This window comes from Phlebotomus papatasi, chromosome 1 (assembly GCF_024763615.1).
Source record: "Phlebotomus papatasi isolate M1 chromosome 1, Ppap_2.1, whole genome shotgun sequence".
Lineage (NCBI taxonomy): Eukaryota > Metazoa > Arthropoda > Insecta > Diptera > Psychodidae > Phlebotomus > Phlebotomus papatasi.
The window spans coordinates 38,685,539-38,710,358 of NC_077222.1; the positions used below are offsets into that span (position 1 = coordinate 38,685,539).

General features: G+C 33.1%; 4 protein-coding genes across 5 annotated transcripts in view; 1 reads left to right on the forward strand and 3 right to left on the reverse strand.

Annotated features, from left to right (window-relative positions):
• The window catches only part of LOC129799666 (leishmanolysin-like peptidase), a 99,064-nt gene that overhangs the window by 69,722 nt on the left and 4,522 nt on the right, over positions 1–24,820 (forward strand). The window contains exons 4-8 of one of the 2 annotated variants that reach the window (XM_055843772.1): positions 5,428–6,151; positions 9,275–9,462; positions 9,712–9,747; positions 12,739–12,871; positions 15,911–16,070. In XM_055843772.1, the coding sequence (XP_055699747.1) occupies positions 5,428–6,151; positions 9,275–9,462; positions 9,712–9,747; positions 12,739–12,871; positions 15,911–16,070 (1,241 nt within the window). The remainder of the gene's footprint in view (positions 1–5,427; positions 6,152–9,274; positions 9,463–9,711; positions 9,748–12,738; positions 12,872–15,910; positions 16,071–24,820) is intronic. The other variant, XM_055843773.1, reaches the window with a different exon arrangement.
• LOC129799668 (uncharacterized) lies at positions 18,229–19,825 on the reverse strand. Its single transcript, XM_055843775.1, has 3 exons — positions 18,806–19,825; positions 18,595–18,738; positions 18,229–18,537 (listed from the first exon to the last, which is right to left on the reverse strand). The coding sequence occupies exons 1-3, from the start codon at positions 18,845–18,847 to the stop codon at positions 18,298–18,300; spliced, it is 426 nt and encodes a 141-aa protein (XP_055699750.1). The 5' UTR covers positions 18,848–19,825; the 3' UTR covers positions 18,229–18,297.
• Positions 19,888–20,585, reverse strand: LOC129799670 (uncharacterized). Its single transcript, XM_055843778.1, has 3 exons — positions 20,501–20,585; positions 20,265–20,408; positions 19,888–20,194 (listed from the first exon to the last, which is right to left on the reverse strand). The coding sequence occupies exons 1-3, from the start codon at positions 20,540–20,542 to the stop codon at positions 19,958–19,960; spliced, it is 423 nt and encodes a 140-aa protein (XP_055699753.1). The 5' UTR covers positions 20,543–20,585; the 3' UTR covers positions 19,888–19,957.
• On the reverse strand, positions 22,877–23,876 carry LOC129799669 (uncharacterized). Its single transcript, XM_055843777.1, has 3 exons — positions 23,812–23,876; positions 23,598–23,741; positions 22,877–23,535 (listed from the first exon to the last, which is right to left on the reverse strand). Exons 1-3 carry the CDS (start codon positions 23,851–23,853, stop codon positions 23,296–23,298), a joined length of 426 nt encoding a protein of 141 aa, XP_055699752.1. The 5' UTR covers positions 23,854–23,876; the 3' UTR covers positions 22,877–23,295.

Below are 24,820 nucleotides of genomic sequence, written 5' to 3' on the forward strand. Positions count from 1 at the left end.
GCTTAAAAAATATTTCTCTTACCCACTTATTAAACCGATAAAAATATTTTTTTTGGTTTTTCTTAAAGTAGAATAGTTATAATATGATACTTCAGTAATTAATTACAGAAATAAAAATATAAATTATATTTTAAGTGGATGTATCGGAGTTAAATCGGTCGCGGCGTCCGAGTTTTGCAATCGTCGGAGTTACATGGCCTTACTATATAGTATTTAAAATTTTATGGTGTAATCTTGCTAATACACATGAAATTTAAGTTGTAATTTATGTAATTGTGGAGCTTTTTAAAGATATTTCGACTTTAATATTTAAGGGAAGCCCATTACCAAAAGCAAGTGTACAGTGTACAGTACATTGCATTACATTATAAAATGTATAGTCTACAGAAAAATAATAGATGGAAAAAATTGTATGGAAATCTCTTTGTAATATGCAAATTTCCGCACAAGTTGATGAAAAGGAAGGAAAAACAATAGGGGAGATTGGGGCAAAAAGTCACAAGTCAAAAATATCAAAATTCATTATCTGCCGAGATAAATAAAATAGCAACTTAAATTTTTTTACCATAGATAACTTCCATAGAACTTCTTTGATGAGTTAAACTCGTACTTGAACTTCAGGACTTATTGGGTTTTTGGGAAAATTTAATACAAAAATATGATTTTCGGCGTATTTTGCACACACAGAAAAATGGAAAATTCTTAAACAGAAACACCCAGGAATTTAATTTCAAATCCCATCCAATGAATGCCAATGTCCTAATTCTAAATCCTTTGATCATTTAGTTTTAGTTGCAAATCTGTAGACATTTTTCATTTTCCAGCTAATGCTGAACTTAAGTTCCCTGAAAATTTTTAAATTAAAATTCAGAAAATATAGTTTAAGTCTTGTTCTTTTTATTCCTAAGAACTTGAATTAATTTTTTTATTATGCTGGAAAAGAAATTTGGAAAAAATATTCTGTTTTTTAGTCTTCTTGACAATCGTAACTCTTTAAATAAATTTTCATTAAATAAAAATATCAAAGATAGAAATTCTCAGAAGCATATCAAAATTCTCTAAAGACTGATTTGATTAGTCCCTTTTTGTCTTGAAGGGTGCATCCTTGCTGTAGTTATTTGGTAAAAAGTAGCGAATAATTTCTAAAAATTAATTTTATTTGTGGCCAATAATATGGGAGACAATACACTCGTCCGAAGAACACTGATGATCGTTTCTTAAGAATACCTACAATTTGAGCATAGAATAATCTCTGGTGAAAAGTAGGACCATCTTATTTTTATAGATATATACTTTTTATTCCATTTTGTTTTACGTTTTTTTTTTCAAAATAAAAATTATGTACCCCCCCCCCCCCCCGCCAACAAAATTTGAGACTTAGCCCCCCCCTAACTGAAATCCTGGGTACGCCCTTGCTTACTTATTACTCAAAATTTATGCACTGATGATTATTTCCTAAATGATTTGGATTATTTGAATACGAAGCCGTTATCTATTTTAGAATTTTACAAAGATTCTTCTCTCAAGAAATCTTTTTATTAAGAACGACCACTTGGGGTAAAAAGTAACAAAAGGTATGGGGCAAAAAAGTAAGAAAAACCAATACAATTTATGATGTCTCACGGCAAAAAAACGTCAATGCCATGTGTCGCTGTTTGTTGTTTGCATTGGTCAAACGATTTGCAGTCTTTTGTGTGTTTTATTCTAAAGTAGCTTGAAAAGCGTTTTATCGTTCACATAGAGACAACGGTGTTTTAAAAATGCGTAGGGGGAGGCTTTGAACTTTCGCACACATAAATGATGTTCAAGTTCAGTGATTTTTTCTGACTACCATGCAAACCGTATCGATTCTCTAACTACGCCAAAAAAGTCTCTTACTTATAGGGTTCATAATCCCACCTCAGATAATCTTAGGAAATCCTCATATTTTCCTCTAAAGGAAAATGAAAATTTAATGGCGATTTGTGCGAAAGTTCAATCAAGTTTCCATCTTCGCACACGATTTACGTCATCATTGAACACCCTATTTTTACCTTAAATTTTGCACCGTGCACTAAAAGTTGCACATCATTGTTTCAAGGGAACTTTAATCTACTTGATTAAACCGTTTGTACAAGGAATAAAACGTTTTAATATCACTTTTTTGGAACTTTTCTAAGACATATTTTCGTGACATTAAAAACCACTTTTTTGCTTGATTCCATGATAATTTCACTCTAAAAACGGTAAATCTGGTGAATGCTTTCTTGAAAAGTCCAAATATCACCAAATTTACACCAATCAATACGTTTTTTAAGCTAAAAATTGACTAAAACTCTGCAAGCGAGAAGACCGCAAAGATTCTACCATTCCTCTACGGAGCCGGATAGCTCAAAAATGTTTAAATGCGCATCATTGAAAATTTCTCTGTTCCTGCAGCTGCAGGAATCGGAATTTAGCACAGAGATTGAGCTTCAGAGGGTGAACAGGCCAAAATTTTCACAAAAAAATTCTCTTACGGACAAATTTTCATTCTTTGACGTGAAAAACAACACAAAATAAGAGAGGTTATGTCAAAGATTCTCAAAAACCAGTTGTAAACTGTGTGAACTTATTGTAGATGTGATTCTTTCATTGTACATTCAGTTTGTGCAAGCTTGAAAAATATTTTTACATCAAACAAATACAAAATTTCTTAAAAATTACTCAACTGCGGCCTATTTTAGTCAAATTACATCTTGTTTATCAACTTTAAGATTTTTAAGTTTTACTTTTTAGTGGTGGATCAATTCGGTAGATTGCAATAGATGTGAATATGAGGGATCGCATCTAAAATGAAGTTTCCTGGAAAATGTGCGAAGAAGCAATGACTTTTATGTGCGATCGATCAATGTGAGTCAAGTTTGTGAAATTTCTTCCACCCATAAAAGCGGCCTTCTTCAGCCTAAAAGATTTTTACATAAATCTGAACCCTAATAACTCCTCTACCTCCTGTGATAGTCGTTTTTCAGAAAAGTGCTATTAATTGTGCACAATCGTCTGAAGTATTGCACAGCAAAATTACAGTTTTGGACCTGTTTTTATTTTTTGCTTCCTGAAACTAGGGAAAAATGATTAGACTCCCAAGTTTTTCAGGAAAGGTGGGACTTAAGACTAGCTATTGAAATATATAGCCATAGGTAAGATTCATAAATGAATACGGAAGAAATACGAAGTGTTTGAAGGTAGCGTATGTGCGAACGATCAAAGTTTTCCCCTAGATGAATAAATTTCCTATAAAAATATGTTATCTAGATATATTTTTTAAATTTATCCGGTAACAAAGCGAATTAATAGGAAATTTGTCTCATTTTATTACCAGAAGGGGTATTCTGTAACAGTATGACAATGTCATATGACAAATTTTTGTGGTAAAATTCGGAAGCAGGTCAATATTAAAGCCTAGTGAGCATGGAATACCCATTGCAAGGAGCTTTATGAAGCTTTTAGTACCTGATATCAGTCTGATTTATGATCAATTCCTTCGGATATAACATATACAAAATTTTAAATTTGTCATATGACATTGTTATGCTGTTACAGAATTCCTCTACAAGAGGGAAGACCCCTTTACTTCCTCATAGTGCACCCTTGGGTTCCTCACGGCCCCGTATGTCCATTAAGAGTAAGAAATGAGTGTATTTCCTTGAGAACATTTTCTACATTTAAACGTATACGTCGGGAGGGTAATACATATGGCTGTGAAAGGCAAAGCAAGAGCCGAACTTCTAATTTTTATTTTAGAAGCTCCTTATGGGCTCATAAAAACAGCTTTATAAACCTGGAAGTACACCCAAGTTTTGTCAAATTTTACCCGGGTTCCCTACACAATAAAAGTACTACAATTATCGTGTCTAATAAAAGAACAACGATTTATTAAGTAAATTCTGAACAATTATCGGAGCTAATAAAATTAAAAGGCACCGCTATTTGAATTGAATTTTCCTCCAAAAGTTTCACTGCCATTGCATAAAATATAAGAAAACGAAGGATGAATTCATCTAATAATAGTTGAAAATCGAACTTTTTGCTACGATATTCAGTTTAAAATATTACTTTTTTGATCGTATTAATTCTATTACATACGATAATTGTAGTAATTCAACCAGAACTTTCAACCACAGTTTTGCTTGATTTTTTGACTAAAGAGGAAATAGGGCACCTTTGAAATAGGGTACCTTTGAAATCTGCCTTTTTTATGCAATTTTTAAATGGAACTGGACTTTAGCATGCACAGAAAAAAATATTTTGTAAAATTGTTCGTAAATGTTTGTGAAATCCTATGGAGGACTTACGAAATGCTCGTGAATTATATAACCCACAAACAAGTTCGTAAAATTTTGTACTTTTTTGGCAAACATTGTTCGTAAAATGATCATTTGACGAACATTTTTTGTACTTTTACAAACATTTGTTCGTAAATGTTCGTAAACACACGAAAAAATTGTCGTAAAATTTTGTCATTTGTTCGTATTTGTTCGTACATTTTTGCCAGACTAACAAAATTTTACGAACAAATGACAAAATTTTACGAACATTTTTTGTGTGTTTACGAACATTTATGAACAAATGTTTGTAAAAGTACAAAAAATGTTCGTCAGATGAACATTTTACGAATAAAGTTTGTGAAAAAAGTACAAAATTTTACGAACTTGTTTGTGGGTTATATGATTCACGAGCATTTCGTAAGTCCTCCATAGGATTTCACAAACATTTACGAACAATATTACAAAATATTTTTTTCTAGATATGATTCAGCTCTATTAACAAATTGGGAAGCTAAATTAGATTATAATAAGCCTTAATTCCTTTTAAAAATGAGAGAAAAAAGCCCTATTTCAAAGGTGCCTAATTTCCCCCCATTATAACAATTTGCAAATTTAATATAATTTTACAAATTCAACCCACGATTGTTAATTTTCGTCACGATAACAATAATTTACCTATATATAACTCATTTAAATATATTATATTACTCTAAAATTTTATAAGTTATTTTATATCTGATTAAGAACATCAAAATTAGTAAACCATATTTTAAATTCTTTATTTTTGTTTGTTGATGAGATTTGTTATACAAAATACCGATACTTCGTTGCTTAAAGGAATTCTGTCTAGACTTTTCAACTCTATTGAGTCGAAAAAGGATTGTTTGATGAAGGTATTTTATCATTTCATGAGAGTCGTACTTTCATCTTCAAGAATTTCTCTCCCTTAGATACCATTTCTTATTACTCACATTATTCTGATTCATTGGTAACTTAAGGTACCATCTTGAGGAGATTTGTCCAACTCGGGCAAAGCTTGAGATTTCCTCAGAAATTACAGCTCGTGCTTGGAGCAAAAGTATGAGAAAGCCCTAACAATTGCTCCTCAAATGTAAAATTCAAATCCCTGGACATTTTGCAGGAAATGCGAGAGTAGTCAGGTATTTGTAAAGAATTCCCTGACATATTGCATTGACTCTTGCAAGGCGGTAACAATGTGCGGTGAAGTGGTTGTGCCGGAGAAGCATTTAGATGTCTGTCGGACGTGCAATGCGACAGGTCAGGATTGCCGTGAGGCTACTGGTTCAGAAGCTGGCCCAGGCATTGCAAACACGGATTTTATCTTTTACGTGTCTGCACGGCAAACTGAACGATGTCACAAGGGACTTACTGTGGCTTATGCGGCTCATTGTCAGCAAGAAGCTGCACTCGACAGACCAATTGCCGGTCATGCAAATCTCTGCCCGCTGAGCATCAGTACAAAGCCCCATGAGCTTCAAACACTCCTGTCCACGGTCAAGCATGAAATTCTCCATGCACTGGGCTTCTCTGTCAGCCTCTATGCCTTCTTCAGGGACGAAAAGGGCAATCCCAGGACACCGAGGAAGCCAGACACGGGGAAGCCCTATCTTAATGAAAATCTACAGATTCATCAGTGGAGCAATGCAACCATCAAGCGCATCGTCAGGGATCACTGGGTTATCCGAGGAGGGCATATTCGTCGTGCCATTGACATGATGGTGACGCCGAGGGTTGTGGAGGAAGCCAGGAAGCATTTCAACTGCAGTGTTCTGGAGGGGGCTGAGTTGGAGGATCAGGGAGGTGAAGGAACTGCCCTAACTCACTGGGAGAAAAGGATATTCGAGGTAGGTGCTTTATGCCTAATTAACTTGTCAATGACCAGAGTTGAAATGACCTTCAATTACACTTTCTAGATAATGACAAAAACGTGAATTGTTTAAATATTCAGGTTTTTATCTGACAAAAAATATTAGATATATTTTATTATTTTTTTACTGATACTTTTTGCCAATGCAATTAAAATAAATGTATGTATGTATGTTCAATTTGTAGCATACCTATAGCCTGAACGAAAAGAAATATCGATTTTCTTTTTGCAATTATTCCTTTATGAATTTTTAATTTTTATAAATAGTTTAAATGGTATAGCCAAGTCACCTACATATGCCAAAGATTACTCTAGTTAAACCTCTCTCTGGGAAAATTACTATGCGAAGGACTTCTCAAAGTTTTATCTGACGAAGTTGTACAAAAAGCTGCCATAATGGGAGAATTATTCTTCTGGTTTTGTCAGAAATTTTGAAATTTCCACAATTTTCAGAAGAATCTTTTCTATGAGCTAGGTGTAACGTTATCAGGATGAAAGTTTTTACGTTCACTTGAAAGATTTTAATTAAGTAAATAAGAGATAATGTAAAATTATCTAAAGAAAAAACACTAAAAATATCGAAAAAAACAATATTTTGAACCTACTAATGATGGCCTATACTGAGGGTCGAAGGCTTTGAAAAATATTTAATGTCTTTTGAACTAGAAATAAAAGAAAACTCTCTTATAATGTAAGTCACATAAATATGACTACAATTTTCCTCAAATAATTTTGATGCTTATGCACCTCTCTACAATGCCAAGTATTGTCCTGAGTGGTATCTACTTCAAAATTATAACAGTTAGAACAAAAGTTTTATATTCAATCTTAAATTCCAATTGAGTTATTGATTCAATAGTTCATGTTGAATCGATCAACATACCTCGATGATCGCCTGATGACAGAGTGTGAAGAAGAAGCTGTGGGGTGGGTCACACAGTTCGATCTTTCCAAAATCTTGGCCCCAGGAGTATTTTTTCTCTTATAAGACTCTTCAACTCTCATAATAATCGCATTTAGTATTTTTATTTTTAGGAATAATAAAACAATTAGCCTGTGCACGTTGAAATTTCTTTGTAGACTTCAGGAAGGAGGAAATAAGCCTCCGAAACGTCGTAGGGAAAGTAAAGGAGAGAAAAGCTCAAAGGTCAATCCGTGTTTTAATTTTCCCTGAAATTTCTCCCTTGAATCCAAAATACGGCTCTCAAACATTAACCACAGCATATATATATATATAAAAAAACAAAAATATTTTCGGAAAGATAATTTTTTTTAGGATTTTTCTGGGATTTTGATTTCCTTAGTCCAATGGCATCTCGCCGGATTTTCGCACCTTCTTCTTAATTCCCTTTATTAAGTAGTAGACAAACCGATTTCCACGGTGTCGGATAGTTTTCTTTCACTTCCTCTCGAAATGCGGCAAGTTTTCGGCTGTTTGACTGATCTTCCTGAGATTTTTCGTCAAAGTTCTCCAATATTTCTCCATCTTCCGGAGTACAAGATGGGTTAAACATCTTTCCCATAGCTTTGAAATCCTTTCAAAAGATGAGCGTTGAGTTTCCGCGATCTTGTTTTAGCATTTTGACGGTGTCTGTCGGTCCGATGGAGAGCAACCTGAGCTTTATAGGTTATCAAACCATTCCTCTTCTTGATTTTATGGACCAAGCTTCAACGTATTCCCATCTTTTGCCAACATCACGCATGGAAAGATTGCCTTGTTTCTCGAAAAACTCAAGCAGTTTCTTTTCCATCCCTTTGTCCTGAATTCCAGGCTTTTGGTCACTTCCTCATTGCTTCTTAACAACAGTCTTGAATTCCTTGAACGGAATTATAATCTTCTGGACAGTGTAGTGGAATACTTCCGGGTCAATTTCTCTATTTAAGCATAACTCACATTTGAATTTTTGAGATTATTGTCAACTTTTAGACTTTGCATGGTTTTCATTTTTTATAATTACTCAGTCAAAAATCAATAGGTTTTAATAAGAATTTCACAAAAAGAAAGCTAATTAAATTCTCTTGAAACGATGCCGACAAAAAAAACCCAAAGTCTATTACGACTAACTTTATGTCAAGCGTTAGAGAAATTGTTTCATGCACACGCTTTACTAGAAATCACAACGCTTCAAGGGTTTAACTGAGCATCAGTCAATTCTATTCCATTCCCTATTTCCACCATCACGTAGTGAACCTTGGACTCAATTCAAAAATTTTCGTATAGAGTCTGACGGAAAAAGGGGTATCGTCTTGGCGATCTGAACTATATTTCTTAAATTTAGGCAGATGAGGATATGTGACGATGGTTATAGGTCGTCACAAGTGTGCGGAAAAGCGAGCACTTTGCTTGTCAATGGGAAACCCCAATGCTATTCAGATGTGGTAACTAGCTTACCGTCAGGTGGAAACCGGCCGTAAAATTCAAAGCTGAAATTTTTATCCTTGTACATTACTAGGACGACCTAGGATCACACTGGTTGTCGATGGTGTGCAACTACGACTTTTTTCGAAAAAAGAGAAGTATTATTTTTCCTCTTTTTGAAAGATAATCCGGTGTTCGTCGGGTGGGAGCGGACTAACCCAGAATAAAAGCCTTTTCTTCTTCTTTTTTTTTTTTTTTTGAGAAGAAAAAGCTTGTTTTATTCTAGGCTAGTGCGCTCCCACCCGACGAACACCGGACCGGATTATCGTTCAAAAATTGAACATACGTCGGTTCTCCTTATTATTATTTTTCCCACTGAACGCTTGATAAAATTATTTTACAAAAGTTTTATTGAAAGTTGACGTTAGATTGATATTATATTTTTTTTATATTTAAAAAATACAAATTATTGCTAAATCCCTTGACGTAAAATTATAAAAAAAATATCTATCACCAAGAAGGTCACTAAATCGCATTTTCACCTCTGAAAAATTTCAAAATATTAAATAACAAAATTTATTGAGAAATGCAACCTTCTAACTAAATCATCAGCCATTAATTTTGCATCTATGAACTCTCAACTCTGTCACTTGATGAAAATGCTAAGATAGACCGAAGACAAATGAGGCATTTTCCTCTTTGTATGCTTAATGTGTCCGAAAACCTCTGGTAATTTTGCAGAATGAGGCAATGACGGGCACTCACACCCAATCTCCGGTCTTCTCGAGAATCACTTTGGCCCTCATGGAGGATTCCGGATGGTACAAAGCCAATTACAGCATGGCATCTCCATTGACGTGGGGTAAGAACTTGGGGTGCAATTTTGCCATGCGAAGCTGCAAAGATTGGATTGCGATGAATCACGCAAAGTAAGTAACCTTCGTGTTAAATTTATACTCAATTTAAACCTACTAGAAATATACATAATTTAATGGGAAAATTTTCTGCATCAAGGTGAAGGGTGTGTCACCTAACTCTTTCGCTCTCTCACTCGAGATAGTTAGTTTCAAAAAATATGTTATGGTTTTTTTTTGCTCTCGTTGGTGATTAAAAGAAAACACAATTTTTGAACTAACATGAAATATGAAATCTCTTTTTCCTCTGGCCATTTTTCGCAGTGAATCACTTTCGTCGGGAGCCAGTGAAGCATTTCGGTATGTTGTCAGAGCAATTTGCATGAAATCAACCTTTAATCGTGCACTTTACATTGTATTCGAGTGTTTTTTTTTTAAGTCTCACTGTAGAAATTTTTGAATGTTTGAATCGAAATGTTTTGTGAGAAAGAGCTTCATGTGCTTCTTGGCTTTAATTTCTTTTACCGTAGAAATTACTTTTGAATGAAACAGTCGAGAGTTTTTCATAGTTTTTATCACTTACACTCTACCGGACAGACGAATAATAGCACCTCGATTTCGAATATTATAGGGGAAGTGCTTATAATTTTGGACAGTCTGCTTATAAGCATCGAAGTTCTAAGTTTGAAGTGCGATATTTTCTATACTAATTGACATTTCTTGTTACTCTCTTTTCAGAAGGGTTGTTTAGAAACTTAGCAAGCTATTTATCGTCTTATTTTTATTAAAATTAGTTTTAATACGTTTAAAAATGAATTGATATGCAGAGGTGAATTTGACTCTTATTTTGGACAACTTGGTCATTAATTTGGCCAACTTGGCTGTAAATTTGGACAGCTAATCCGCCTCAACAGGCTGCCCATTGTTCTTCATTTAATGAACCAATCTTACCAAGTCCTCTTCCTGTTCATGTAAGGGAAACGTAGAATGTCACAGAAGCCCGGAAACTTTCCATATCATTCATTAAAGTGAGTTGACTTCGGTACTCCAAGTACGTGCAGATTCGCTCATTCCCTGACCTTTCCGGGAGCCTTTCAAGGCATTTCTCGCTACATCTCTTTCGTAGAGATGATGCTCCTTTGTTTCTCCAGGCATTTGTCCAACCTAGTCATCACAAAAGCTAAAACTTCACGAAATTTCGTGAGAAAAACACCTGTCCAAAATAAGAATCATCACCTCACTGGTGAATGTCTTAAAAAATTTCCCATTTTTCACACGAAAAATATAATTCACAAGGCAAATCTCACTTCAGGTCAAATGTACAAATCATCAGTAACGTGAATCAACACAATTTTCAATGAATATTCAATAATATCACTCAAAAAAGCGAAGAAACATTGTTAGTACTTCACCACAGCTAAATAAGACTAATGTAAACAAGGTAGTTCTGTCATATTTCTCGTAAGCAATTGCTCACATTGAATTTTCAACAAAGCAATTTCAACTCAAATCATATTCAAAATTTAACGTATTTAGTGTCAAAATCTTCCAAAAAGAACAAATATTTAGATAGAATTCATTTTTCATCAAATATTGGAATAAAAATCCATCATTTTAATCAATTTATTTTTAGTGTCCAATTTTACCCTCAAAGTGTCCAAATTTAGAAACTGTCCAAAATTATGAGCACTTACCCTATATTTTTTCTATAATGTTCTCCAATTAGCGTAGTCGTCAAATGCTTTCATTTTGCTTTTAAACTTTAGCCAATCAAAGAACGCGATGAAACTGAAATACTTACTGGAATTAAATATTTAATAACATGTCGATAAGTGACTAAAAATGTAATAATTGTAGAAAAATTACAGGAAGAAGCGGGCATTAAAAATGAAAAGTATAATAAATTTATGGTAATAATTGCAAATTAGGTTTATTATGGTACTTTTTATGGCTGTCTGGTATGTGTCTATTCTCATCTTTTTCTGTTATCGATTATTTTAAAAGACATGAAATATTTTGAGTCGTATCTTTATAAGAATCTTCCTGATGTTTCCTCTTTTTTTTTAATTAAATTTCGTAATTTTTATTCACGCAAAGAAAAATTCATATGGTTGATATGGTCCATAACTCGCACATTCCGGAACACTTTTCGATTGTATTCGGAATAGTTTTGTTAATACGAAACGGTATTAAAAATAAGAAACCAAAATCCAGCATCGAAATGGATAAGGTTTAGCTTCTGGTTACTAAGTACTGTAATAATTTTATAACGTCTTGGACAAATTTTGATTTCGAACAAGTGCGCAATTCATCCTTCAAGCGTTATTCCTTTTGTCTTAAACCCCTGTATCGAGGAACTTTGGCACTTCTTCTATTTGCCAATGCTTTTAGGGGTATTTTCTTAAAAGAATTCACTTGTTACAACTTTTTCCCAATTTCATTTGTCAACTTTTACAACGCGTGAACAAGTGCGGAAATTCCAATCGTATCGTGACTTCAATATTCATTCTACGTTCATGTCTTTGAGGATTGAAATTCTCACGAAGATCTCAATCAGTGACACAATCTATTTGGAAAATTGGATAAAGTGTCGATGCTCAATTTGATGTCAATGAGCCAAGTTGTTGCAAAATATCCCTTAAAATTGTCGCTTTTATTGCCAAGAGAAGTCTTTTATTGCACAACTTTAGTCAGGGCTTTCAGAATTGATTTATATACCCCTTGTCAGATGATGTATACTTCTCATTCGTGCTCCAAGTGATGTAAATGAACATTGCTTTACTTTCTAAACATTGGGTATTTTGTCAGAATACAACTTCAGAACCTCTCAAGCATTCATATTGTAGTGAGAAACGCTCTTAATTAGATGCAACATAAAAATTACTTTAAATGAAGAGATTTTCTATGTAGACTCTCAAGACTATTTATCACCATTATAAATTTCAATGTTAATTTCACATTAAAACCCAATATAAATCATTCTAGAGCAACATTACGAGTGTTTTAATTTCACTTTACATTTTTATTGTACAATTTATTAATAAATTTTGACTACCATTTTTTGCAAGCATAAAAATTTTACCTTTTTTTTTAATAATTTCCTACATGAAACCTTATGGTAACTGGCGATGAGTAGATAAGTTAATTTTCAAATGCATTATTGTGGTTAAGTTTGATTTACTTTTTCAACTTTGACGTAGGCTTTCCTTATTGTTTTTTTTTTCATGGTATTTATAACCACAAAAATTTTATTATATGCAAAATGCTATGTGTCACCTTGAAAGCTGAAAAGCATATTGTTCATAATGTCTTACGCGGAGTAATAACGAAAAATTGATGGATTCCTTTCAGAGGTCGCACGATTCATCCATTCTGTTCAAAAGTCAAAAGAGATCCACTTCAGACGGAATGTACCGACGATAGAAATTCAGTGGCCTTGTGTAATTTAATTCGACACGACTATCCATTGCCCATAGAATATCAGGTGAGTAATTGTCCATTTAAATGAGATATTGATAGAAGGTGCAGTTTTATTTAGACAAAATAGAAGACTAATAAAGGGGGAATATCTAATAAATTGCAAAGGAATAGAAGTCTCTGGAAAAATTAAATTCCTTGAAATATCAATTTTATTTCATATCAAAATATCAAGAGTTTTTTCAAGAGCTATAATAATAGCCTGTAATTGACAACTGAATTCCAATCTAGAATTTAGAGAATCATACATTATATTTTGTATGTTCGATTTGAATATCTCATTCAGTAAGTTTAGTACTTATTTACAGTAGACTCTCTCTCAATCGGGAATATGGGGCAAAATGTCATCCGGTTAATCGATAGATTTGGGCGTCAAAGCCTTTGTAAATTCCACAAAAACCGCTCAATTATAAAGAATTACGATAAAATAGGATGAACTACAGTAAATATGAGCAAATTAGCTTCATAATTAAACGTGAAAATTGTCCACAAAATTTTTCGCTCGATTGAAAAAGAGCCGATTGAGCGAGAGTCTACTGTACAGTAGAGTCTTGTTATAGTCCATATTTGGTTTCAGATTTGACACTTGGGTCGCACTATAGTCCATGTAATTTTTTAAAATTATCAACGACTTTAAGTATTGAAATTGCTAGACGGCTTCCACTTTCTTTGCGATTGTGGTACTTGTGTTCGCTCTCTTCATTATGGATCACAATTATCACAACTATTCAATAAAGTTTGCCAAAAATATTAAAATAATTATGCTTCTTGCGTACAAAAAACATAACCTAACATAAAATCAGTGTTTTGAAATCAACGGTCGATAAATTGTGGACTATAGCGAGATTCTACTGTAGTAAGTTCTGAATTTGAGGTTATGTTTCACCTAACCTAAAAGAAATTCATGCAGGAAACTTTCAAACAGAATTCAACGTACAGCTTCCTCCATAGGCTTTATTTTGCTATTTAGTTAAAAACATAAAAAACTTCAAATCGACAAATTTCAAAATTCTTCGAATAAATTTAATTACCGAAGACCGGTTTCAAATACAGTGTTACTGCATTAATATAAAGTTTTGAAGAATTAAATTCTTGACTCATAAAAATGTCAAATTGTAGAATAAATGCCTCACTTTTAAACTAATTCTAATAAAAATATATGTAGACTTAGAAAACTTCAACAACATAAACACTAAGTTCGCGTTTAAGTCTTCTATTAATTAGGACTAATTAAGAAAGGGATAATCCCAAAAGTTAGCATCCCGAAAAATAAAAATCCTGAAAGACAAAATTCGAAAAAAAAATGAAAAAGGTGAATTGGTCCAAATTCCGAAAACCCAAAATCTCGAATGGTTCGGAATTGCAAGAAACCAAAATCCCAAATAACCAAAATCCCAAATAACCAAAATCCTGAAAAGCCAAAATCCTGAAATCCAAAATCCCTAATGGTCTAGTCCCGAATGGATGAAATTATAAAGAGGATAATGCGTTTAATAATTTCCCAAAACAAAAAAAATCCGAATGCAATCGTTGAAGTAGCCAATATTTTAGCGTTCGGGATTTTGGCCTTTCGGGATTTTGCTTATTCGGGTTTTTGGTTATTCGGAATTTGGATTTTCGGAATTTTGGCGTTCAGTATTTTAACCAAGAACTACTTTTAAAGACTTACTTAACCGGCGCTACAACCTAGTGCTGGTCTTGACCTGACTCAGGACCCGTCGCCACTCGATAATGTCAAGCGCCACTATTCTGTAATTCCGCACCCTTAATGAGCTGGCGTCCTGGTCCGCGCCATCAGTCCTGCTTTCCTCGAAGATGTAGAATCCGCCCCTAAAGACTTTCCAGGCTGGGTTGTCCTAATCTTTCCAAACCAGATGAGCCTATTGAGCTGTATTTGCTTAACGAGAGAGTTACTTCTCAGTAGTATTCATACACCTCGTGTGTGGCAAGTTTGGGCCCTATCGGAGAACATGACATTTTGTTAGGATTAGTTAAGATACTATTAAGAATCTCAGCTATAAAGGCTCCGGAAAGCATATTTCTCAACCCAATGGGCTCATGTTTGGGCTGTTTGGAAAGCTGTTTGGTTCTTCTTTTGAGAAGTATAAACCGGTTCCAATAGGTTTGAACCGATAACTAATTGTTATATGAAATTCAATTGAATTAGGGTGGAGTCTACACTTATGGACAACTTGCAAAAATTTTAAATTATTACATTAAACGGATTGTAAAATCTGAATCGTTTACTTTCTGCAATAGTCTAATAATTTGATTTCTCAAATAAAATCGAAGAAAAATAATTTAAAGTGAGTAATAATAAGGTAATTATGAGGAAAAAGAAATAATTAATGTGTTCTTTGCATAAATATTACCCAAAATAATCGAGTTAGAACCTTTTCAAGTGAGTGGCGAGAAGTAGTTACAAACTTGGCGAAAAGTGGTAAAAAGTGGCAACGAAGTGGTTATCACTGATTTTTTTTAAAGTTGTTCAGAGTTTAATTAGAGGACTATTGGTTTGATAAATCTAGAGACAATGCATTTAAGTAACTTTGTGTTAAATTTGAATTACTTTATAAATAAGGGTTCAAAGGCTATAAAAAATTAATTTCACATTTTCCTAAAAGTGGCGATATGTGGTTACTCCATCCTAGCTCTTTAACATCTTATTGACGTGGAATTTTATAAAATTTCTTAACTTTGTAAGAGAATTTAGTCAGAAAATCCGAGTGAAAATCTTAAGTTTCGATCCTTTATTAACGATATTTTTGTGTGAATTGAGTGTTATATAAGTGTACTTTCAGTTGAGATATACTTCTGAAAAAATCAAATTCCGCGAACTTACCTAATTAATATACCAATTTGTATTTAGAATTTTTTAATCTTTATATATTATAGAATTTAAAATGCCTTTGTAATTGCAAATGCTCCCAATTATTTCTAATATCAAAAATAATTTAAAATTAATAACAAATGAATATTAGATATTTTCCCCTTTGATGACAATCAAATATGAATGGTACAAAATTTAATTGTGAATTGTCTGCAGAATTTTGACAGTATCGCTCATGTTGCTACTGGCGAGGAGAAATTCTATGGGGGTTCCGTGTCACTAGCAGATCATTGTCCCTACATCCAGGAGTTCACATGGAGAAGCAAAAACGTCACCGTCAGAGGTTCACAATGTCAATTTGAAGACAATAATCCAAGTAAGAAACTCCTTTTTACCTTTAAAACTTTTTGTACATTTCTAAAGAATTCAGAGTGTCAAAGGACTTCGCAAGAACTTTTTGCAACTGAATTTATATCACATGAGTTCTCAAAAGTTGATACCATTACAATTTAATGATTTTTTTTAGCAACAAAGGTCTCACTGGAAAATTATTTATGCCTATTTTTGTGATATCTGTTGTAAAAGGGGTTTAAAATGAACTCAAAACATTCCTAATTAATTATAAACAGGGGGATTTTTTCTCGAAGATTTTCCACCAAGAAAGTCTGAATTTCAATGTTGAGCCTAGGTTCAAGCATTGAAGATAATAATGATGAGCAATGAGGTAATTAGTGAAAAAAGCTGGGCCAGGTGCAATTTTTTGGTCCTCATTTTACCTCTTTGTGCCGAAATCTTTCATAAAATGAGAAATTCCTCCAAAAATAATGTAAAGAGGGTGACCTTATTAGGTTTTTAGAATATTATGTAAAATGCTATTTAGGGATATCATCTTTTTAATTTTTTTCTCATAATATGTACTGATTCATCATTGCCTATATAATTTGATTATTATGCTGAATTTGGCTTTATACACCAGTATGGTTTAAAAAGAATATTTAATGTTTATGAATTTCTGTCTTTTGGAAAATATTCAATATGTATTAATAAATCTATTTAGCACTAGAATAATCAAGTCGGTGAAAGTCCCAATTAAATATTTTCCGAAGGAGTAGGGGAGACTGGGGCAAAAGTCACAAAACAGATATTTTTTTACAAGCTACTCGTGCGCCCCAAAAATTTCTATTTAGCGCAGTTTTATAGGAAATTTACCGCTCTACAACTTTGTGAAAGTCATTTTCCTCTAGTTTGTAAGGAAATGCGTTTATCGTGCCGGTTTCGAAAAGGTAATTTTGTGACCATTCTCAAAAATGCTGGGGCAATACCATGCATGGGGTATTATCATGTTGATTCGCTTTGTTACGGGCTTTCGTAAATATGAAAAATTATTTATCTACACCTTTGTAAAACACAGTTTTCTTTATCTGAACGAAAAAAGCGCTTTTCAAGCTATTTTTTTTAAAAAAACGCACGAAAGACTGCAAATCGTTTGACCAATGAAAACAACAAGCGGCGAGATATGGCAATGATATTTCTTTTCGCCGTGAGACATCAGAAATTCCTTTGGTTTTGTTACTTTTTGTTCCATATCTTTTGTTACTTTTTACCCCAAGTGGTCATTTTTAATAAAAGGATTTCTGGAGAAAAGAATCTTTGTAAAATTCTAAAATAGATAGCGAATTCGTATTCAAAGAATCCAAATCATTTAGGAAATATTCATTAGTACATAAATTTTGGAAAACAAGTAGGTAAAGATTGATATCTTCTCCAAGCACAAAATTTGAAAAATACTGCTAAAAATTTCGATATTTTTTATTTTCCAAATTTCTTGTTCGAATTCCAAGAAACTACGACATTGAAGAAGGTCTATGGAGGCTATCTATAGAATAAAAATTGAGCCGCTATCTTTTTTAGCTTGGAAGATATTGAATTTTGAATTTTTCGATCTCCCCTACCTAATGGAATATGATAAATCATGAAATTAGATATAAAACCAAGAGATTTTTAATATAATTCAATATAATAAGATGTTTAGAGAAATTTTTAATAATCATAATTTAAACTATAAATCATAATAAATCCATTATTATTGTTTCTAGAAGTAATAATTACTCTAAAAGACAGTTCAGTCTACTAGAAACACTAGAAAACTCAAGATGCGTTCGAGAAACGACGTGAGGAGGGATGGTTACTGAAAGATCTAAAGTCATAAAATGATTTAAATCCGTCAAAACTTGCAGATCAGTAGAAGATTTTTTAGTTTGTGTTCACACTTATTTCATTCAGTGTTTAACTTTTTGCATAAAGGTTATAAAGTAAACCCGCATTGATAGAGACTTAAAATAGTTTTTTAAGAACCCGATGGTGAACTTACGAGAAATCTGAGGGACCTAACGATGAATTGAATACCTGTCGGTTGCAGTTTATAACTTACGGGGAATCCTAATTCTCCAGAATATTTGACCATCCAAAAAGTACACTGCGAATCAATAACAAACCTAGGGAATACACTCAGAATTCTTTCAAATTCAAGTAAGTTAAGCTTTAAGCTTTATTTTATTGAAGCATTTTCAAATGAATTAAAATTTTCTTTTTTACACATAAATTTATATATCGAATGTCTTATCGAGAGCAGTAATAGCCAGTATAAAGTTGCTATGGTCAATAATTTCGCGATCTTTATTAATACATATGTAATAGTAAAAAGTTATGTAGCAACTAGGATCTTCATCTTCATATTTCTCTAGTGCTTCTTTAACACATTTTTTCAAAAGATTATCCAATTTGTTCCTATTATCACTATCCACGGCATTCCCATTTATTAAAAATTCAGCCAATTTGTTCCTCTGGAATTAAAAAAGAAATCAAAATCATCATTTTCAGTAAAATTTCGGTAATCTCACGTGTTTCCTTTTGATTTCGTATTTATCGTTGACAAATCCGTAAGCCTTGTATTGGCAATGAAGAGTGCATGATTCTTTCAAACCCTTAGTTTTGCTTTCCTCCCTGCATTTAAGAGCAGGAGTAGCACCTTGTGAGATTCCAATCTGCAGAAAAATTGAAAAATATTTACTTATAATTTTAAAACTGATAAATAAAAACGTCAGTACTTACAAAGAACACCACAGAAATCAGAGCAACAACAAAATACTTCATGGTTAGTGTTAAACTGAATTATTTTCTGCTGTTTTAAATTTTATAAGAGAAAATCTAATGAATTATTGTGTAATATTATTTCATCTGTTTTCTATCTAACTATTTAAATACTGTTGGATCAGGAAAAAACTGAAATCGAGTTTACCCAACAACACAATGTCAATAAATTCACGTGTTAGCTGGTAGAGAGTTACGTAATTTAGGATAGCCTTCGCCCCACTTTATAGTATATAGAAAGTAAGAGATAGTATTTATCACTGAATCACTTGTATTATAGGGGTGACAAAGCGCCCTAGATTTACGAACTTGAACATCTTATTTAGACCTCAAAATTGTAGGTTAGCATCATTTATCTATCTCTATGTTTTATAAATATCTTTTTAATAGTACAATTCATGGAGACAAGCACAATATTCAAGAGGCAATGTTTTGTACACAGAGCTATTTGTTTTTAAGTTTACCGGTTCCCAACCGATTTCAACCGATTTATTATTAGAGTGTCCCAAAAATCCCGCAAAATTTAAATTTAGCGGCATTTCTGAAAAAAGGTCCGCAACAAATAATAAAAATACTATGTGACAGTTTATGGATTATGGTTTTTCAAAAAAATCCATCACTAAATGCCAGATCAACGCGAAGTGAAGTCGCTATCTTCAACCATTTGACCTGTAACCCTGGGAACGACTTAACCGATAATACGGGCAAAGCGTGACGTTCCTTGAAATCATCTGAAACGCAAAGATATGTTCAGAAAAGTGATCCTCGGAAGATGGAAAGTGGAAATTTTGGAAGGTGAAAAAATCGACAGATTATACATAATATTTAATAAATCGCTTTCTTGATGAAGTTTAAGCATTTAAAAAACTAAAACTAACTTAACCTCTAGCATATTATATTAATCACAAACTACACAGACGATTTTGAACATTTTTTTTATGAGAGCCATTAATATCAAATTTGCTGTCGGGAATGAACTTTTAGTTAATTCATTCTTTCAATAACTTAGGATCAAATTTCCAGATAGAGATAAAAATTTCAAGTTTTAAGTTTTTCTATTCATTTTATTGATAGATTTTCAGAAGCAATTAGATTTTTTGTACATTTAGTATATTAATTTAAATTGATTTTTTTATCATGGGCAATAATAGCACCTACAAATTTGCTGTAGTTGATCAATTTTTGATCAGCAACAATGCATCTGTAATAGTCAATACTTGTATGGCATCCAAGTTTGGGATTCTTGTCTCTTGCTTTGTTTGCGCATCCTCTTAAAAGATTCTCCAATTTTTGCCTCTTATCACTGGCCACGGCTTTTCCATTAATTAGAACATCAACGAATTGGTCGATCTGGAATTAACAGAGAAATCAGTATTACCATATTACATATGTATTTACTGTAAAATTTTGTTGGTTTTACTTGTTTCCTCTTGATGTCGTATTTATCATTGGCAAATCCGTAAGCTTTGTACTCACAGTGAAGGATGCATGATTCAGATATGACCTTATCTTTGTAGTCTAACCTACATTTCCTAGAAGGATTGAGAGCTTGGCAGATTCCAATCTAGAGCCAATTCGAGAAATAGTAATAAATAAATAGATAAGTAATAAATAAATTTTAAAAATAAAAATTAAAAAAAAAACATCAATACTTACAAAGAATACTGCAGAAATCAAAGCAACAACGAAGTATTTCATGATTAGATTTAAAGTGAATTATTTTCCGCTGTTTCAGCTTTTATAAGAACAAATCTGAAGAAAAATTGCGAACGTGATACTGATTCATTTTGTAATATTATTTCAGCTGTTTTCTAGCTATTTAAATATTGTAAAATTCAGAAAAACTGAAACAGAGTTAGCGCAATAACATAATGTCAACAAGCCCAGTAATAAGCTTAGATGAGCTTATATAGGTGCGATTATAATAATAATAATAGTAATAATGCTGGCACAACATTCCATGAAGGAACTAGGCCTTCCCGCAAGGGGATTTCTAGACATGCATTATTATTTTTTTTTCTTATACGGGATTAGGTTGTCAGTCCCATGCCCGTGGAAGCAAGTGCAGTGAAGCTCACTGGATGAAATCCGAACACCTTTAACGCCAGAAAAATTCCTGGTGACCTAAAGGGGACCTAAAGGTGCAATTCCTCCATTGTAAATTTTGTTTAATAAATACTTAAACTCTATGTAACATCGTTATCGTTATTAATGCGGGAAATTAGAAGAGATATGCATAAAAGTATCTGAAAAACTTTAAAGACAATTTTCACGGAAACTATGAGAATAGATGCCTCAAACATTACTAGAGCCTCCCTTAGGTTCGAGATGTGCGAAATATCACTTGAAAATGTGGAAAATTCAATGAAAAATGCATAAAAGTGTCTGAGCAGAGAGAAAGACAGAAAGAGAGTAAACGCAAAACCATGTCCCACGCCGCTTTTCCCGTTTTTTTAAACCTGCCGCGATGAACACAATTTCTTAAAATCGCATTCTAACTTTAAATATCCCGAGAAGTTATGGAGCAATCTACAAGTTTATTTTAATTGGTTTATTCAAGTAGCACCACAACATGAACATAAAATGGTTCAAATTGTATAAGCAGATCTCGAGGAAAACCATAAAAACCGGTTTATAATCGGATTTTCAAGAAACTAATAGCTTATAAATTGTCAAACGTGCTAATAGATACGTAAAAAAAATATATGAATATACCTCTACTCAAACTGGGGATATTGTATACTACGTACGGACGGTCGGCAGGACCCGAAAATGCAGGATTATCGTTTTCAAAATCAGGGATCTTCAAAACACTTTCCTAATGAAAGACAGACCAATTTGAGGACTGAGAAAATCGGAGTATTACAATCTATGCCCATCATTTCCCCCCACATATTCAAAACCATGTTTTTTTGGAATCGAAAAATACATCTTTCGATTTTAGGTGTGATTTCTTACGCCTTCTATTTTTTTTTAAATTTGTTTTTAATATATTTTTTAAAGGTTCCATATACGGACATTTCGGCCATATACGGAAATACCAATTCCAATAACGCGATTTTTAAAAGGTTCTAGAGAGGTCTTGGAGTTTCTGAGAAGTCTGAACAGGTTCAATTCTATTACTCCTATCACCCCTATCACTCTATTTTAATTCAATAATATTCAAAAATAATCAATTCTATAACTGTTCAGCTACTTTGGTCGATCTTTTGAATGATTCCTAAATAAGTTCAAATCGGTTATGAACCGATAAACGGTAAATAATTCAAATTTTCTTTTGAGTTACAGCATCAAAGTCATGAGTTTGAGCACTTCGCCGTGCCTGGAACGCTTTTCCATCTCATATTGTTTGATAGGAAGATACATATAATACACAGCTACATCATACAAAAATTTGAACCCGATCGATGCCATAGGAGCGTATCCATTGATAAAAGAAAAACGGAGAGTTTTCAAAATGGCGGAAGGAAATGTGGGGGGGGGCGTTGGAGGTGTATCACGTTGCAATTTTCACCTAATAGTTAGCATAACTGCAAATCGATATTTCTAAGACTTTCGGCCGGGAAAGACTAGTCATTCATATGCTTATTCGTAATGTAATTAATTAGATACTGGCTAGACTAGGGTAAAGTAATATAAGTTGGACATAGTAAGTTGGACAATTCGCCGGTACAAGTTGGACATGGTTTTTTTCTTGATAAATACAGTACAAAATTTGTTTTTAAGCGCAAGGTACCCAATTATAAAACTAAATCATTAAAAATATACAAATAAAAACGAAGTACTAAATTTATCAAGAAAAAAAGCCCTGTCCAAATTGTACCATTTATTGTCCAACTTGTACCACATTACCCTATACACATTTTAGCAAATTTCGAACGCGATAAGAGGGTAAGAGTTTTTTTTTTGATTTTTCATTTATAAAATTTGTCAAAGCTCGTAAAATTAAGATCTATTGAGTCACTTCTGATCGTTTATGTAGGATTTTTGAGTGGAATTTTAAGGGATAAGAGCTCTTGTGATAAAGTAAACTATAAATTTCTTGATTTAGACTTTATTTATTCTTCAGATATAGTTAGGTGTTCCCAACAATTTTGTACATCATTTTTATATCAAACGTTTTATCATGAGCAATAATAGCATTTGCATATTTTGTCAAATGCAATAAGTGTTGTATCTCTAACAATGCTTCTATAATATCTGGTGATTGTCCTACAATTATTACGAATTTTCTCATCTTTTATTTTATTTACTTTCTTTGCTCAAGTCTCTAAGTGTTCCTTCAATTTTATCTCTTTATCGGGCGGTGATTTGCACTTCCTCTCGAAATCCGGCAAGCCTTCAGCTGGCTGAGACTTTTCCCTGAATTACCAACTAAAATAACAAGTTTCAAGTTTTTTCATGCACTTTAATATACGTTTCTGTAGTTTTAAGTAAACATCATTCACAATTTATGCTTTGACAGTCTTATCATACGCGTCAATGGCATTTTGGAATTTTCCATCAATTATCAAATCGTCATCCGTTGCATACGTAATGCATGTATAGTAGTAGTTAATTGTTTCACAATTTCGGGTAGAATATTTTGCTAAAGCTAAATCTGCGCATTTTTTGAAAACCTTCTCAAATTCCTTTCTATTTTCTCCGTTCACGACTTTATATTTCGTTAGAACTGCCAGGAATTTATCGATCTGAAATTTAAAAATAGATTTTTAAAATATTTTTAATTTCAGCAAAATTTTACTAATCTTACGTGTTTCGGCTTGATGTTATATTTCAAATTTGTAAATCCGTAAGCTTCGTACTCACAGTAAAGGATACATTCTTCAGGTAGTTTTTTAGCCTCGAAATCCTGCCTGCATTTTACAGAAGGAATAGCAGCTTGGCAGATTCCAATCTGAAGCAAATGAGAATATTCATAATAAAAATTGCAATTGAACAAAATTTTTTTGATATATAATACTTACAAGGCAAAATAAAGAAATCACATAAACAACTAAGTTCTTCATAGTTGGCAGTAAACTGAGTTCTAATTTACTTGGTGCAGTTTTTATAAGAAAAAAAAATCAGAAAATGGTGTATAATAATATCTTACAGATTTATTGCATAATTTAATATGTTAGCTGGGATTCTTTACAATCTTTTTCTATAACTATTCAAATATTGCTGAATCAATATAAAACTGAAGCAAAATGAAATGAAATAATTAGATTACTTCATAAGATTCCCCAGAAAAGCTATGCAAGCCATTGTGAGGGGACCTCGACCTCGAGGCAGGCCTAGGACAAGGTGGCTGAATCAAATTCAGGATCTTCCTTGGGATCGAACTCGAACATCTTCCTGAAGTGGCGGAGGACCGACAGGCGTGGGCTGTTAACCTTGGTGTCATGGGCCCGCGACTTCAATAGGGATAAGCGGTTGAAAATGAATGAATGAATGAATGAATAGATTACTTCATTACTTTGGATCGGCGAGATTATTAGCTGAGATTCTTTACAATCTCATCATTTGTGGTCCGAGGTGAAATCCGACCTATGTAAAATCGAGCCCAAATTTTGAATTTAAACGTTTTGATAATCATAGATCACGAATATCATATGCGCTAAAAATTGATTTTCGTGGACGTCCTGTCCTGTACCCTTCCCGACCGGAGTATATATGCTTCTGGAGAGAGAACGGAAAGAGATATCGACAAGAGGTTTTCAGCAAAGGTTAAATATCGAAAGGTTGCTAGAAGCTGGTGATGTAAGATCCAACCCTCCATCTGACCTCCTTCCACAATTTTGGAACAATCTTTAATTTTATTTTCTCAATAACACAGCGCCTATATCATCGATCGATCTCAAATTTTAGTATGTTATAGCTGGACCAAAGAGCTTTTAATTAAAAAAATAAGTACCCCGAACTCCCTGACCTGAGCTAGAAGGGGTCAAAAATTAAATTTTCAAATAGCCATATCTTTGGTTCTAATTATCA